We start from the raw sequence: 16,220 nt of genomic DNA on the forward strand, positions 1-16,220 counted from the left end.
GTGGCCAGCATGAGCGGGCTGATAAAGATGCTAGTCGCACAATAGGGCTTGCAGCTTCTGCAGAGATTTCTTTTTGGAATACCTCTGTAAGTTCGGCTTAGGAGCGTGTCCATGTTGAACAATGACGGACATTAGACCCTTCTCTTTCCTTCCTTTTGTATTCCTTAGGAGCCCTTAGAAACAGGATCTGTATGCAGAATTAAAACAAACAGTTGTCTTCAGTGTAAAATGGACCTGAGATGCTGGACATTAGAAAAGGGCATAGAAGGGAAGAAAAGACAGTTTGTAGCTATATTCGATAGTAGAGGGAGAAGCTGAAATAAGATGTGTCCTGGGAAGAATTAGGGCTGGCAGGGCAGAGTGGCAAGAATTATTCCAAATCAAGTAGGATAACATTAAAAAAAAAAAAAAAAGACGTTCTCTTTCTTTTTAATTTTTTTAACATTTATTTATTATTGAGAGACAGAAACAGACCGTGAGCAGGGGAGGGGCAGAGAGAGAGAGAGGGAGACACAGAATCTGAAGCAGCTCCAGGCTCCGAGCTGTCAGCACAGAGCCTGATGTGGGGCTCGAACTCACGAACCGTGAGATCATGGCCTGAGCCGAAGTTGGACGCTTAACCGATGGAGCCACCCAGGCGCCCCTCTTTCTTTTTCATTTAAAAATGTGTGTGTGTGTCTGTACTGGTGTCTGTACTGCTTGAAATCAAAGTGCTTCTCTCCCTTTAAAGGCCTAAGGAAAGTATCTGAGTGGACTCATCTGTTTCTGGCCATTAGGGTTTGGTGCCCTGCTTTGGAGTGTCTGTTGCAGAAAAAATATATAGTTAACCTTTAATGTGTCCACGCTATAAACAGAAATCCTGGATCTAAAACATGACTGACATCTCAATAAATGAGCGTATCAGAAATACTTGAATGACACCGTGGAAGTTTGGGAACCATTGGAGGTCTTTGAAAGAGCTAAATTCACTTTGGCTACTATTTCCTCTGATATAGATTTGACCATGTGGAGGTAGGGAGACTAGAATGTCATGTTCTTTCACTGAAGCCACGCTGTGAGCAGCCCTATCCAAATAGAATGTCACACCTCTCAGTTGGAGACCCAGGAGGACTGACCGTGTGCCAAGAGTGAGGACAGGAGGTGGTTACAGTTTACCAAGCAGAGGGCAACCCGCCTGAGAAGCTCTGTGAACCTTATTTCATCCCTTTCTTAAAGCCTCACGTTGTCCCCGTGTGTTTCCATCCTAACAGAAGTGCATACTGTGCTGCTTCCGTGGCTTCTCTGACCAACATCATCACCCCAGATCTCTTTGAGGGCACCGCCGAATGGATAGCGAGGTGAGAGATGCTGGGGTCTGTCCTGGCCTCTTAGAAGGCAGGTGGTCAAGATTCTGAAAAAGTAAAGAAAGTGGAAAAAGGAATGGAAGGGAATATAAAATGACAGGAGATGGATTAGGGTTGTAGGATTGTGCATTTCAAACATACAGTAAAAGTTTCCTTTTTTCTGAACTTTCTTCAGTGTTGTGTAATTGTATGGATTGGCAAGGCTCAAAACCTTGGGCGAGCAGTGTTTGTGGGCATCTAAGTGGATTTAACCAGTTTGGGGAGGATTTCGGTAATAAGATGCCCTTGCTGATGCCCCAGCAATCCCACTTCTACAGAAACTCACACATATGCATGAAAGACACAAACATATGACGTGGTTGTAATAGCAGAAACCCAGGAACTAGTTAAATGTTCATAAGCACGAGATGGAGAAGTAAAGTGTGGTAGGGTCACATGGCAGTATAAATTGGTTAAAATGAACAAACCAGAGCTACATGCATCAATGTGGATAAATCCCCAAAACAACACTGAGTTAAAATAAAGGATGTTAAAACATGCGGATTAGCACATTTATTTAAAATTTGAAAACATGCACAATAATTCTATATTGTTTATGGAAAGAATCACATGTGGTAATATAAAAACATGCCTGGGAAGAATAAACACCAAATTCAGGATGGCGGTTACTTCTGGGGGGAGAGCAGAGGACATGAAATCAAGAGAAGTTTACACATCTCCGCAGGAGACTTCAGCTGTATCTGTAATGGTTTATTTCTTTAAAATAAAAGAAAGACTTGAAGCACATATGGCTAAGTTAAAGCTAGGTGTTAGATGCATGGATGTTCTATATATTTGCTAGACTTTCCTAGATGCTTCAAATATTTTATAATTTAAAAGCAAGTAAAGAAAATGTATAGTAGATACCTATGTACTTGATATCCAGGCTGTATTATTTTGCTTTTTACACGTTTATTCTTATCAGAGTAGTACCTATTACTGTGAAAATATAGTTTGCAGGTAAATCAGATGGTAAAATATGATCAGATTTACTGTCTTACATAATTTTTATTTTCCTGGAATTAATCATTACCTTTTTTTTTTAAATGTATAGATCATGGACTTATTCCCAGATTTTCTGCCAGAGCTATAAAGTTACTCTCAATACAAACACTTTCGGTGATGTATCAGTTCTGTGTGTGTGTGTGTGTGTGTGTGTGTGTGTGTGTGTGTGTGTTCTGAGTTATCCTTCCTGGAGCCCCCTGCTCTCCTGCTTCAGTCTGGACAGATTGCTCTCAGCTTGCTGCACAGCAGGCATCCAGAAGCTTCCTTTCAGCATGAAATTCACTTCACTTCTCTCCTTTGTTGAAGCCTCTGTCCTCTTTTTTCTTGGCTTACTTACTCATTTTAATGAAGCACATACTCTAGTAGATTCCAAAAGAGAGCACTTGGGAGATGAATTTTTAAGATTATGCATTATTTTAAGATTAAGATTATTTATTCTACTCTCACACTTGATTGATAGTTTATTTGGTGAGAGATTTCTAAATTGGAAACTGTATAAATTGACATCCTTCAGAATTTTTTAGCGTTGCTCCATTATCTCCTGGCTTCCAGTGTCATTGTTAAAAAGGCTGATAATACTAATAACCAACATCTGCTGAAGACCTGATATGTAATACTCACTAGTAAGGTAGCTAGAGATTGGTAAGGTAGTTTAGAGATTGGTAAGGTAGTTTAGAGATAGGCTTTTGAGCTAACCTGCCTGGATTTGTTTCTTTTTTATGCTTTCTGTTTCTCAGTTAAGATTTCCCGTCTTTTTATTCTTTATAAGTATATATTTTTTTTCCTACTTCCCTGAGGTAAATATATAGTTATAACATCCGCTTTAAAATTCTTGTGTGGTAATTTCAGCATCTGGGTATCTTGGAGTTGGCATGTCCCATTTCCCTGATTATGCATATGTCAAGTAATTTTAGGGTTGTGTTTTGGACATTATGTTGTTACATTATAGAGACTAGTTTCTGTTAGATTGCTCTAAAGAGTGTTGTTTTTGTTTAAGCAGGCAATCAACTTGGTTAGATGCAAACTGTGAATTGTCACACCTGCACTGGGCTGTGGTTCAGCTCTTTGATCAGTTCTTGGGTCAGAAGCTGCTCTCATTTTGCCCAGCACCTGTGTGATTGGGAGTCATGTAGAAACTTCGTTGAAGTTTAAACGTGGAATTAGGAGTTTTCCTTCTCTGGCTCTTTCTGGTACTCCTCCTTAGTTTCTTTCAGCCTGGTTCTTCTTATCAGAAAAATGGTGGGCTTTCCATTAGTTTCGGCTGCCTTCCACTGACCCCTCTGACCTGCTGCTGCCACCACTGGGTCCCACAGCCATCCTCAGGGCAAACTGGGAAGAAAAAAATAGGGGAGGGGAGGGGAGGGGAGGGAAGAGACTGCCTGCCTGCTGTTGTCTGCTCCAACTTTTAAATCCCCACCAGAATCTGCCTGCCTTTTGTCAGTCTGCTGAGCCCTCAGGAATTGTTTCTGTGTATTGTGTCCAGAGCATGTAGCTGTTATTTGCAGGAGGAGAAAACTCTGGGTTTGAATCCCAGTCTCGTGATTTACTAGCTTTGTGCCTTGGACAAATTATTTCACTTCTCCATGTCATGGTTTCCTTAAATGTCAAATGGCGGGATATTGAATTTGATATTAAGCTGAATTACAAGAAATTTAGGTGACCAAAATCTGTTATGGTAACCACTGTGCTTTACTGCCTCCCAGTGCCATTGTGTTCCCAATCCGTTGTATGTTTTGGTTTTGTTTCTCTTTTTCTCTTTCCCACCTTATCCCCCTCCCTAGAAGTTGTTGGAATCTGTATTCTTGAAGTTTGGAAACTTCAGGCTGATGAACCATGATACGGATTTTTTTTTCTTCATTTTTTGGGTACTCAGTATGTATCTTCAATCTGGAATTGCAAATACTTTAGTTCCAGAATCTTTATTATACAATATGATTTCTTTGATAATTTCTTTCCCTCTATTTTCAGTGTTTGCTCATTTTATAACCTCCTAGCAGTAGGATTAGTCTTCTAATTTTTCACAATTTTTTGCCTATTTTTTAACCCTTAATCTTTCTTACTGTACTTTCTGGGAGAGTCCCTTACCTTTTATTTTCTAATCCTTCTGTTGAGTTTTTATTTCTGCCATTCTATTTTAAAATTTCCAGAGCTTATTTTATCCTCGTTTATAAAAGGAATACTTCTTTTTTTTTTTTTTTAATTTTTTTTTTCAACGTTTATTTATTTTTGGGACAGAGAGAGACAGAGCATGAACGGGGGAGGGGCAGAGAGAGAGGGAGACACAGAGTCGGAAACAGGCTCCAGGCTCTGAGCCATCAGCCCAGAGCCCGACGCGGGGCTCGAACTCACGGACCGCGAGATCGTGACCTGGCTGAAGTCGGACGCTTAACCGACTGCGCCACCCAGGTGCCCCAGGAATACTTCTTTTTTACATACTTTCCTGTTCTTGTTTCAGGCACATTTTATTCTTAAAGTGTTTTTATTTCATATAATATTTTATCTAAAGATACAATTTTAAAAAGTTTCCTTCTGTTCCCTACGTTATTTCTCCAACGTATTTTTGTTCATCTGTTTTGGTCTCTCTCTTCCATATTAGAGACTTTGTTGAAATGTCTCATATTCATATTTGGAAGCCAAGGGCTAAAAAGCTGATGGGGAGCTACATGTGCCAGAGTAGGCTAGGTTCAGCCTTTCACCCCATTGGGTTTTTCTCTTGGGCTTATCAGCTTCCCTTGAGAAGGATCTTCCAGATTTCTGGTTGGGGTATGAGGTTGGCAGCCAGCTTTGTAAACTAGTAGGAGGAAAAGGGGTAGGGGGTGTTTGTGCTCAGATTATAGATTCTCACTTAATCCCCTGCTCAGTGTGGTGCCTCCTTCCTGCTCTGCTGTGCTGGACATCCTGGAGTTCAGATCCTCTTGATTAAACTCCTGAAACTTCCTGTCCTCTGCTGCATACCCAGAGGTCTCATTGATTCCTATATACATTTGCAACCAATTAACTTGTTTCCAACTCATCCCACTTCTTTTTTTTTTTTTTATTTATTTTTGGGACAGAGAGAGACAGAGCATGAACGGGGGAGGGGCAGAGAGAGAGGGAGACACAGAATCGGAAACAGGCTCCAGGCTCCGAGCCATCAGCCCAGAGCCTGACGCGGGGCTCGAACTCACGGACGGTGAGATCGTGACCTGGCTGAAGTCAGACGCTTAACCGACTGCGCCACCCAGGCGCCCCTCATCCCACTTCTTGAGGCATCGTGGTGCCTCTAGTTCCTGGGCCTTGCACTGGAGCATGTCGTCTTGCTTTCTGCTGCCTCCTATCCCCGGGCTGGTTTAGGTTTCTCTGATCTGTTAAGTCCGTTAGTTCTTATCTTTCCCCTTTTCTGGCTTTCGAAATTTTGTTATTTCCTGTCTGTATTCATATCTTCTCCTATGCTCTTTACCCTTGTGGGTTTATCCCTTTTTTAAATTCTTTTCATTTTATTGGGCTTGTGCTCAGTCTGTTAGGGTTAGCTAGAAGACATTCCCAAAGAATTTTACTAAAATTACTAATTTACAATTATTAAAATTGCTCCCACGTATAAAAGGGAGGGAAAGTGGAATGTAAATCGTGCGTGTGTGCGTGTGTGCATGTGTGCGTGTGTGTGTGTGCGTGTGTGTGTGGAGAGAGAGAGAGAGAGAGGAGGAGACAAACTGACAGTGGTCACTGCTGGTGAGAGGGACTAGGAAGCCAGCTTGGGCAGGAGATTTACTTTTCATTATTTACTTGTTAACACTATCTGTTTGTTTTTTTTTTTATTCAAAAAAAATTTTTTAAAGGTAAGTTCAGAAAAGTTAAGAAAAAGGAAAATGTTAAGAGGTGCCCATCAGATTTTTCAAACTTGACTCTTCCTCTGCTCCACATAGCCAAGTGTGTTGGAAGGAAAACTCGACACTTAGGCAGCAGCAGGGTCATGGGATGGAGGTGCTAAAGAATCTGTACAGGGGGTGGTAGCCAGTTTTTGACTTGGCGCCCTGCTCTGTGATGTCCCTGGGCCTGCGGACTGCTCTGAAAAAGGCCTGTGAGTTCCCAAGATGCAAGGCCTCCAGGGAGAGGTGCCTGAAAGACAGGCGGTATCATTGCTTGTTTTCTCTGCCATCCGGAGGTTCTGCCGGCTCTCGGATCATGTGCCCATCCACCTGTGCACCTATACCGCGGTTGGGATTGTGAGGCAGACACACCTGTAGAGTGTGTACATATTCGGAGATCATCAGAAGTAAAGTCCTACACTGTCATATGAATATATACTAAGAAAAAATGTCTTTATTACACAGAAAAGCATATTTACTAAAGATGAGCACAAAGAAGAAAATCTAAGCCACTCGTAATCCACCATCAACCACTCTTTTGGTGTATGTCTTTCTAGAATTCCGGGAAAATTATACAGTACCTTACCATTTTGTAACTTTTTTTGATTGGGAACATCTTTAAATATCCTTCGTAGCATTATTTTATTTCATTTTATTTTACTTTAGTGTTTTTTATTATTTTTGAGACAGAGACAGAGTGCGAGCGTGGGAGGGGCAGAGAGAGAGAGAGAGAGAGAGAGGGAGACATAGAATCCGAAGCAGGCTCCAGGCTCTGAACTGTCAGCACAGAGCCTGATGCAGGGCTCGAACCCATGAACCGTGAGATCATGACCTGAGCCAAAGTAGGACGCTTAACCAACCGAGCCACCCAGGCGCCCCCATAGCATCATTTTAAATGTGTAGTTTTCTATAGTACAGATAGGCCATAATTTATATAACCAGTCCCTTACTGTTGAGTTCCTGAGTTGTTTCTAATATTTCACTGTTATATTATAATCTTATCTTTGAACACATTTTAACTTATTTCCTAGGATGAATTCCTAGAAATGACCCTATATTGCTGGTCGCAAGATGAAGCGTGTTTTTATGACTAGAGAATACACTATTAATATATAGTCTAACCCCCAAAATAATAATTGTTATAATAGTAAATGAGTAATTTGTTTTTTTGTTTTTTTTTTTTTTTAATTTTTTCAACGTTTATTTATTTTTGGGACAGAGAGAGACAGAGCATGAACGGGGTGGGGGCAGAGAGAGAGGGAGACACAGAATCGGAATCAGGCTCCAGGCTCTGAGCCATCATCCCAGAGCCCGACGCGGGGCTCGAACTCCCGGACCGCGAGATCGTGACCTGGCTGAAGTCGGACGCCCAACCGACTGCGCCACCCAGGCGCCCCAGTAAATGAGTAATTTGAATATATAGGAGGTTATAATTTAAAAAATAAGTTTACTTCGATAGTAATAAAATTTTATATGTTTATTATAGCAAGCTTTTGAAAATATGGAAGAATAAAGAAAAAAAATACCAGCAATAGACCTGCCCTAAATAGCAATTATTTTTCATTTTTATTCTAACCTGTGGTTGTCATACTGTATGTATGATTTTATTACTTTTTTCCTAAGAGATTTGAGGTACTGTGCATAAGTAGACTGTTTCTCTGAGTTCCGCCCCCCCCCCCCGCTTTTTTTTTTGGAGGAAAAGGCATTTCCAAAAGTTAATTAGCTGGCATCTTTCCATTCATAGTTGTGATGGTTCATGTCATTATCTGAACAAACTCATTCTTTGCCAACCTGGGTGGTTCTGCACTTGTGCCCACCCACTCTACCCGGCCACTCATGGGTTGACACCTACCACTCAATCTGCTCTTCTCCATCTCCTCCCAGGTGTCAGAATTGGGAAGGTGGAATTGGTGGGGTTCCAGGGATGGAAGCGCACGGCGGCTACACTTTCTGCGGCCTGGCCGCACTGGTCATCCTCAAAAAGGAACGCTCCTTGAACTTGAAGAGCCTATTGGTAAGTGTCTGTTGACTCCTCTTCTTCTCAGGCCCCAGGCTCCTGGTGATGTGACTGGTCAGACTCACAGTGCTTTGGGACTGTTTGGCTGTGGGAAGGACCAACAGAGTTCCTGCTCTGAGCCCACGAACTGAATGACCCGTAATGAAGCTTTTCAACGTAATTGCTGGGGCGCTCAGCACTGGTCGGAGAAAGTGGGAGGAGTGGGCGTCTGCCTGGGTCTTGGCTCCTTTCTTCCTGCCTTTCCATCTTTCCTGATCTGAACTTTCTATAGTATATTAGGCCAGCTCCACAGTCTTCCTGAGTCCCTCAAACATATGCAATGAGGCAGAGTACCTGCCTCCTGCTTCTGAGACTGTAGCTTCAGTCTCTTAAATTTGGAGGTCATCATGTATCTTAGAAGGAATCTGCTAAGAGAAAAAGTCATGAGAAGTGCTCTCAGGCCTTTTGAAGCCAAGCTGTTATTACCAGCTGCAATATGTGAACATTTAGTAACTACATTCAAATGAGCTGGGCAGAGCACAGTGGTTGCATCGAGCAGGTAGCCTTAGGCATTTATGTCTGGACTTTAAGCTCCTGATAGATATCGAGAAGGAAAGCTGACTGCATTCTGATTCACTAGATTATTCTTAAATTATCATCAGAGGCCTAGTGTACAAACATACACGCATGCAGTGCCACCGAGACGTCTTTTGGGAAGCATTTACTCCCAACCATGACCTCAAAGCAAACCAGCTGCAGTGGACATTCATCTCCTCTCCCCAAGCTCAGATGTCAGCTGCTCATCATAGGAACTGTCATGAGACCCATCATGAGCTTCCAAGAAAGTTTCTGTTAGACTCTACGGATATACGACCAGTAGTATTTTGTCCTCACCCACAGGATGCCTCCTATAGCACACTTTCCTTGAAGGTTCATGCTGAAATGGCCAGCTAGACATTTAAGAGTCTGATTACCAATAAGGCATGAAATTGAAAAGCCCCATTTCCTGGGAAGAAATAAGGAATATAACTAGCAGAAGGCTCGGTTACAATGGCAACACTCTAGATTTGAGCCTTGTCTCTCCCACTTCCACGCGACCTTAGGAAATTTGTCCGTTTTAACTTCAATTTCCTTTGTCCTCTGTAAGGTAGAGATAACAGTTCTTTGAAGGTTAAAGGAGGGGTTAGAACTCTGGACTCTGAAGGTTAAAGGAGATAACATATAGTAGGTGCTCAATAAATGCCAGTGTCCTTACCCAAACCACTCCATCCCCTCCTTTTGCTTTGAGAGAACTAGGACCCATATCTGAAGGATTTTATGAATTCATATGGCCGAAGGAAACAGAGTAAACCCGTGGGCTTAGACACTGGAAAAAATTATGTAGTCCAGCTTAAAAACCCTTAGTCTGGGCAAAAAACAAAAACCAAAAACCTTTGGGGCACCTGGGTGGCTCAGTCGGTTGAGCATCTGACTTTGGCTCAGGTCATGATCTCACTGCTCATGGATTCGAGCCCCGCATCAGGCTCTGTGTGCTGACAGCTCAGAGCCTGAAGCCTGCTTTGGATTCTGTGTCTTCCTCTGACCCTCCCCTACTTGTGCTGTCTCTCTCTCTCTCTCTCTCTCTCTCTCTCTCTCTCTCTCTCTCAAAAGTAAATAAATAAATAAATAAATAAATTTAAAAAAATATTAAAAAAGAACACCTTAGTCTGTGGTGTAAGTGAAAATGAAGAATGGACTCCCCACTGTAGTACCTGTTTTCTCTTTTCTTGAGTGATGCTTCACCGCTTTCATTAAATGGCATCATTCCTAAAGCACTGGCTCATTTAAGACTCACTGGTGATTTATTAGTGCCTACACCTGCAATGTAGTTTTTTTTTTTTATGTCTTTCTTCTAAGAATTTGGGATTTGACTCTTACGGGTGAGTATGGCCTTGAACAGGGATATAATCTAAACTCCACACTTGGTAACTTAAAGACATCCCCTCCCCCTTCCAAAAAGGGTCCTCGGTAGCTCCTTTCAGGAACTCAGTCAAGTAAGAGCCTAGGGGTGGGGGGAGGGGGAGACATCCTACTCTGCACCTTTCCGTTGTGAAAGCCCGTGGCTGGTGTCTGGAACTGCCTGGGAGGGAAATGGAGATGTCATTATCTGCTCAGCCAGTCGGTTCTGCTCGCTTCTGGAGGACGAAACCCCTGGCTATCTTGATCTTGGTAGCAGAGTGTGTTTAGAAAACGTGGAGATAAGCAGGGATGGGCAGCAGCATCATGTGTGACCGCTGAGTGACATCAAGAACCATCTTACAAGTTCAGAGTAAAAGATTGTCTTCTGTTAGCTAACCAGGTTTCCCTGGAGACGCAGAGAGGCTAGAGCTGACAGAGCCGTCCTTGGCGGTTGGGATAATGGCTTCTGCTTCTGGTCCTGCAAGTAACTTGCTAAGAAACCTTGGATGAATTTCTTCAGGTGCCAAGTCAAAGTCAGGAACAGTTTGAGATCATCTACTGAGACACAGCACACAATTCCATTTATCTGCTTTTAATAAACCTCCCTGAGAAGGGAAAGTGGTTAGAAATGAGCCACTTGCCTTCAACTTCCTCGTTAAGTCTTGTTTATTGAGAGACATTTGCAGGTCTCCTTATAGGCCAACTTGATGTCTTTATTCTGTCAGCATCAGAACCCATTTGAAACCCGGGAAAAGGTGGTTAGTTGTCCACTGGGCACGAAGCAGAGATCAGTACTGGCCGCCCTGCCAAGAGTCCAGCTTAGATGGTCCAGTCCGCATCCGCGGCAGTGAGGGGAAGGAAGGAACAGCCCCAGGACTAGAATTCCAGTGCCAAGAAGCCCAGAGATGGGAACTTGGCCTACACCCGCCTTTCCCTTCTCTGTCTCATTCTCAGCAATGGGTGACAAGCCGGCAGATGCGGTTTGAAGGTGGATTTCAGGGCCGCTGCAACAAGCTGGTGGACGGCTGCTACTCCTTCTGGCAGGCGGGGCTGCTGCCCCTGCTGCACCGCGCACTGCATGCTCAAGGTGAGCCCGGGGAGCTGCTGGCAGGGGCTGGGTGACTTCCCCTGGCTGCTAGCCCAAGTCAGGAAGCCAGAGTGTTTGTCTGTCTGTCCTGGATTTTGAGTGCCCTGTGTGAACCGCCCCCCCGCCCCCGCCATGTCTCCTGCACGCACATGCAGACTAGGCTTTAATTCCAGTGGTTTAGTTGAGTCACGGTTGCTGCTGCAAACTGTCTGTGGCTAGGAGGAGGTAGGTGCGTGTCCGGGCCCCAGGGTGACTGCCACCTCAGCCGGGTGTGAAGCCACAGTTTCCAATGCAGCGTCCCGTATCGGTCATATCGGAACTGAAAACCCACACTGTGTGCGTCGCGGTCACAACAGTGACTGAGAAGGCGATGGCACAAAGGGGCAGAGAGGCAGAACCCCAGGAGAAAAGATCCACCAGGTCTGACTGGCTTTGTAGTTGCTGCCGTGAGCACTGTTGTATTTTAAATTCATTGAAGAATCCTAAATGCAAGTCTGTTCCACCCATACCACTGGAGTGGAGAGACCTGGGTTCGTTTCTCTGGAGTCGCAGATCGGAAGGCAAAACCAAAGCAGTTAGACAGCAAGCACAACTTCGGGGAGCCTTCCTTTATTTGATCATTTGAAATCTCAGGTTGCCCACTGACTCCTGAACCATCTTTCTTATTTATTTTATGTGAGAGCAGCGTGTCTCTGAGGAAATTGGTGGGGGGAGGGGAAGTCATGGCTGTCCCGCTGGGTGCTGATGTGTTCTTGGAGTGAGACCCCTTGGCCCAGAGGGAAGGTTTTCTTTGGACTTAATAATTGGGTAATTAATTGCTCAAATGTGGAAGATGAGATTCTTTCCTATTGTCTGGCCCCCTGACCCATGCTTTTCTTCCTTCTTTGGCTGTTCTTTCTGAGCGCCTTTCTTTAGTCTCTTCGTTTCATCTGAGTTGTGGCCACTTTGGATGCTGAATTGAAGTAAACGCAGTCTCGGCCCTGTCTTCCCATTCTTTCTTTTTTTAATTTATTTTTTACTTTTTTAATCTTTATTTTTGGGAGAAAGAGAGAGACATTGCAATCTTTATTTCTGAGAGAGAGAGACAGTGTGAGCAGGGGAGGAACAGAGAGAGAGGGAGACATAGAACCCAAAGCAGGCTCCAGGCTCTGAGCTGTCAGCACAGAGCCCAATGCAGGGCTCGAACTCATGAGCTGTGAGATCATGACCCAAGCTAAAGCCAGACACTTAATGAGCCACCCAGGTGCCTCCCATTCTTTTTTTTTTTTTAATGTTTATTTTATTTTTGAGAGAGCGTGAGTGGGAGAGGGGCAGAGAGAGAGGGAGACAGAGGATACGAAGCAGGCTCTGCACTAATAGCAGAGAGCCCGATGAGGGCTCGAACCCATGAACCGTGAGATCATGTCCTGAGCCTGAGCCAAAGTCGGATCCTTAACCAACTGAGCCACCCAGGCGCCCCCTTGGCTTCCCATTCTGCCGGTGTCAGTCTGTCCTGAGATTCCTTGCCTTGGGCCCCTGGGCTTAGGGTCTCAGGGCGTTAGGATAGATCATCCCCCTGACTCTGGAGCCTGCACGGTCTCTGGCTTGACCACTATGATTGGGAGGTCAAGAATTCCCTGAAACTTCAGTGTTTTCAAAGCAAAAATAACTTAGAGTTTTAGTGATTTCTTTATTTGAAACTAGTGAGGTCAAGCCCTTGGTAAAATGGTCAGCCTTTCCCAAACCTGTCCCTGGCAGGGATGAGATGCCAGGAAAATCCAGGAGAGCTGTGAGAAGAGTGCTCCCTGCCAGCATCTTCAGAGGGGCCCCAATTGACATTCTGTTTATTGTAGCACAGGTCCTGGAGGAAATGACATTCAGAGCTTTGCCTGTGGAAAGCGCTGCCTATGAATCGTGGACCTTGCAGCTTTTGTCAGGGCCCAGGAGAAGGCCTGTGTTGGGCTTGAAGCTCACCCACTTCTCAGCAGCAGTGGGAAGGGAAGGGCAGTGTCTTGAGTGGTGGGCAGAATACTGACGTTGGGAGTCGCAAGGAGACGATGTGTGTGAAGATTTTCATGATACACTGTGATCAAAGGTTTCAAAGCAGTCTGTATATAATTCCATTTTTAGCGAAGAGTGGACTCCAAAAAATTACGAGAAGGCACCTGGACTGTGAAGCGACATGCAATATTTGTTTTCTTTCTTTTTTTATGTGTATTTTCTGATTTTCTACAATTAATTTGCATAAAGAAAAAGAAAATTCTTTTATAAAAGAAGAGAAATTCTATAAACAAAACAAGTAGCAAGGTAGGACAAATTATTTGTGACAAATGACAAAGGGCTAAATTTCTTTTAGTTGAGAGGCTCCTAAATCACTAAGAAACAGATGAACAGCCCCACTGAAAACCAGGCAGAGGATCTGAACGGGCAGATTCCGGACGGGCAGGAAAGAGCTACTACTTGTGTTACCCCCTCTACGACCACCGCTCCTCCCGGCCGCTGAGGCTTGCCAAGCGCTCAGCCTCAGCCAGGGACTGAACGGAGTCCTCCACAGGTGTTTTCTCATTTGATCCTCTGAGCAGTGCTGTGATAGGTGCTGTTGTTATCCCCATCTTACAGATGAGGAAACAAAGACCAGCAAGGGTGAGCAACTTGCCTTATAATGCCCGATCGCCACCTACGCCTCCGTCAGAGCCTTGCTTCTAACCAGCACAGGCGACATGCATGAAACGAAAAGATGGCAGTGAAAGAAATGTGAATAGAATCAGTGGGACACTGGTCGTTTTTACTGTCACGTTGGCAGAGAGGAGAAAACGCGGTACCCGATGTTGGGGAGAGTGTGGAAAAACAGGCACTTTTGTACTGTCAGTGTGGGTGTAAATAGCTGTATCGGTTTTTTTGGAGGGTAGTTTGGAGATTTGTCTAAATTACTTAAACCCAGCAAGTACACTTTCGGGAATTTACCTGCAGAGATATTAGCAAAGGATGTGTGTTGAAGTGGAGTTTTAATGGCAAACAACCAAATGCTCATTAAAAGTTTAATAGTTGAATAAATTATGATCTCCCCATCCCGTGGTTAGATGCAATGAGCTAATATTGGAAAACTCTCCAGGACACAACATAAAGTGTAAAGGGCCAGGCCTAGAGTGGTCTCTGTGCACACGGACCGACCTCTCCACAGCTTTTCCTGGAAGCGAGCAAAACCCCTTTAGCAATGGGCACCTTTGGGAGGAGGGTGGGAGATGAAGGGAGGGAGACATACGTGTTGAATTGTTTTTCCTTCTGTACTACACTCTGCCTTTTTTGTTGCTGTTGTTAACCACGTGCATTACTACTTTTATCTTAGTAAATGACCAAATAGATTTTGTAAAGGCGATGATCACGTTGCTGGCTAAAGAGATAACAAAGGACCGACACACGACCTCACTGAGCAAGTGGCCGTTAGTGGTTCCATGCAGGTGGCTGCCTTATGTGTATAGAAGACAGCAGTTGAGTAGAAGAACGAATTTTTTTTAAAAATTTTTTTTTAATGTTTATTTATTTTTGAGACAGAGACAGAGCATGAATGGGGGAGGGTCAGAGAGAGAGGGAGACACAGAATCCGAAGCAGGCTCCAGGCTCTGAGCTGTCAGCACAGAGCCCGACGCGGGGCTCGAACTCACGGACAGCGAGATCATGACCTGAGCTGAAGTTGGACGCTCAACCGACTGAGCCACCCAGGCGCCCCGAAGAACGAATTACTAAGATCTTAAAAATATTCAATGCTGACTAAATTAGTGAGTTATTTGGTTTCTGTGGAGCAGTAAGAAAGCAGCAGGCCCGTGAGTTTGGGTTTAGATTGATGGTTACTCGTTGCTTGTGTGTTCCTTGGGACATACTCCAGGCCTGGATTTGTCCACCTGTGAAATTGAGCGGCATGTGGCTGAACCTGTCAGTTACTGTTTGGGAAAACTTTTGATTTCTTAGATAAAAGGAATCTTTGAAAAGCAAAATGACATAATAATGGGGATTTGTAATTGAAGGGAGAGGTATAAAGGACTAAAAGGCCAATTGTGGTGCACAAGCAGCACCCGTCATCACGCCTGCTTTCATCTCTGGTTGTGTGAGCTGCTGTGCAGATTCAGGACCCCTGGAAGCTCCTGGTGGAGTTTGTGGACTCGGAGTTTGTAGATTTCCATAAGGTAGCAGGCAACCGACCCACTCTGTAATCTGTCTGATAATAAACATAGCAATTTCTTTTCAGATTCTGCTTTTAGCGACAGGTTGGCACTTACCTTATAATAGTCTTTTATTTCCTACAGGATATAGAATAAAAGGATATTTTGTACAGATGTTTAATGCAGTGATCCTAAAGTTTAGTAAATTTGCTTTTTAAAGAAAAAGTAACAGCTTTCTTGAGATAGAATTTACATACCATACAATTCACTCACTTAAAATATACAACTCAGTGGTGTTTAGTGTAATCAGAGTTGTGCAGCCATGACCATAATCTATTGTAGAATTTTCATCATTACCCCCCTCAAATCCCAGTAGCTATTAAATTTGCTTCTTTAAAGAAGAAATTACAAGGCAAAAATCAACAGTATGATAACAGCATAGAAAAATGTATGCCTATAGTGTTAAATGGAGAATGCAAAATATAAAATTATAATAACTATATAGAAAAATGCACAGAAACAGACTGGAAGAAGGAAAAATTAGCTTTTAATTGCTATTTACAGATTACTTGCTATCTTTGTAGTAGCCCGAGTATCCAAGTATAAAATTGACCAAGGACTTAATGCATGTGTATATTTAAAAAAAAAAAAAAAATTCCCACGTAAATGCTTCTGGAAGCATCCATCTGTTGGCAGTCTCTGTCATCTGCATTTGATAACTATGCAGCCCACGGAATTCTCCGACCATACTGATTCAGCTTCAGAATGAAGAAGGCCAGTTGCTTGTTCATACATGAGCGTTATTACCAGAACTGCCAGTTTCTGCTCCTG

At 43.6% G+C, this 16,220-nt stretch overlaps 1 protein-coding gene across 2 annotated transcripts in view; it reads left to right on the plus strand.

Annotated features, from left to right (window-relative positions):
* FNTB (farnesyltransferase, CAAX box, beta) overlaps nucleotides 1–16,220 on the plus strand; it is a 67,821-nt gene that overhangs the window by 42,858 nt on the left and 8,743 nt on the right. For both annotated transcript variants that reach the window (XM_030319319.2, XM_030319318.2), the window contains exons 7-9: nucleotides 1,251–1,337; nucleotides 8,117–8,246; nucleotides 11,121–11,253. In XM_030319319.2, the coding sequence (XP_030175179.1) occupies nucleotides 1,251–1,337; nucleotides 8,117–8,246; nucleotides 11,121–11,253 (350 nt within the window). The remainder of the gene's footprint in view (nucleotides 1–1,250; nucleotides 1,338–8,116; nucleotides 8,247–11,120; nucleotides 11,254–16,220) is intronic.

The sequence above is a fragment of the Lynx canadensis genome, chromosome B3 (genome assembly GCF_007474595.2).
Source record: "Lynx canadensis isolate LIC74 chromosome B3, mLynCan4.pri.v2, whole genome shotgun sequence".
Classification (NCBI taxonomy): Eukaryota; Metazoa; Chordata; class Mammalia; order Carnivora; family Felidae; genus Lynx; species Lynx canadensis.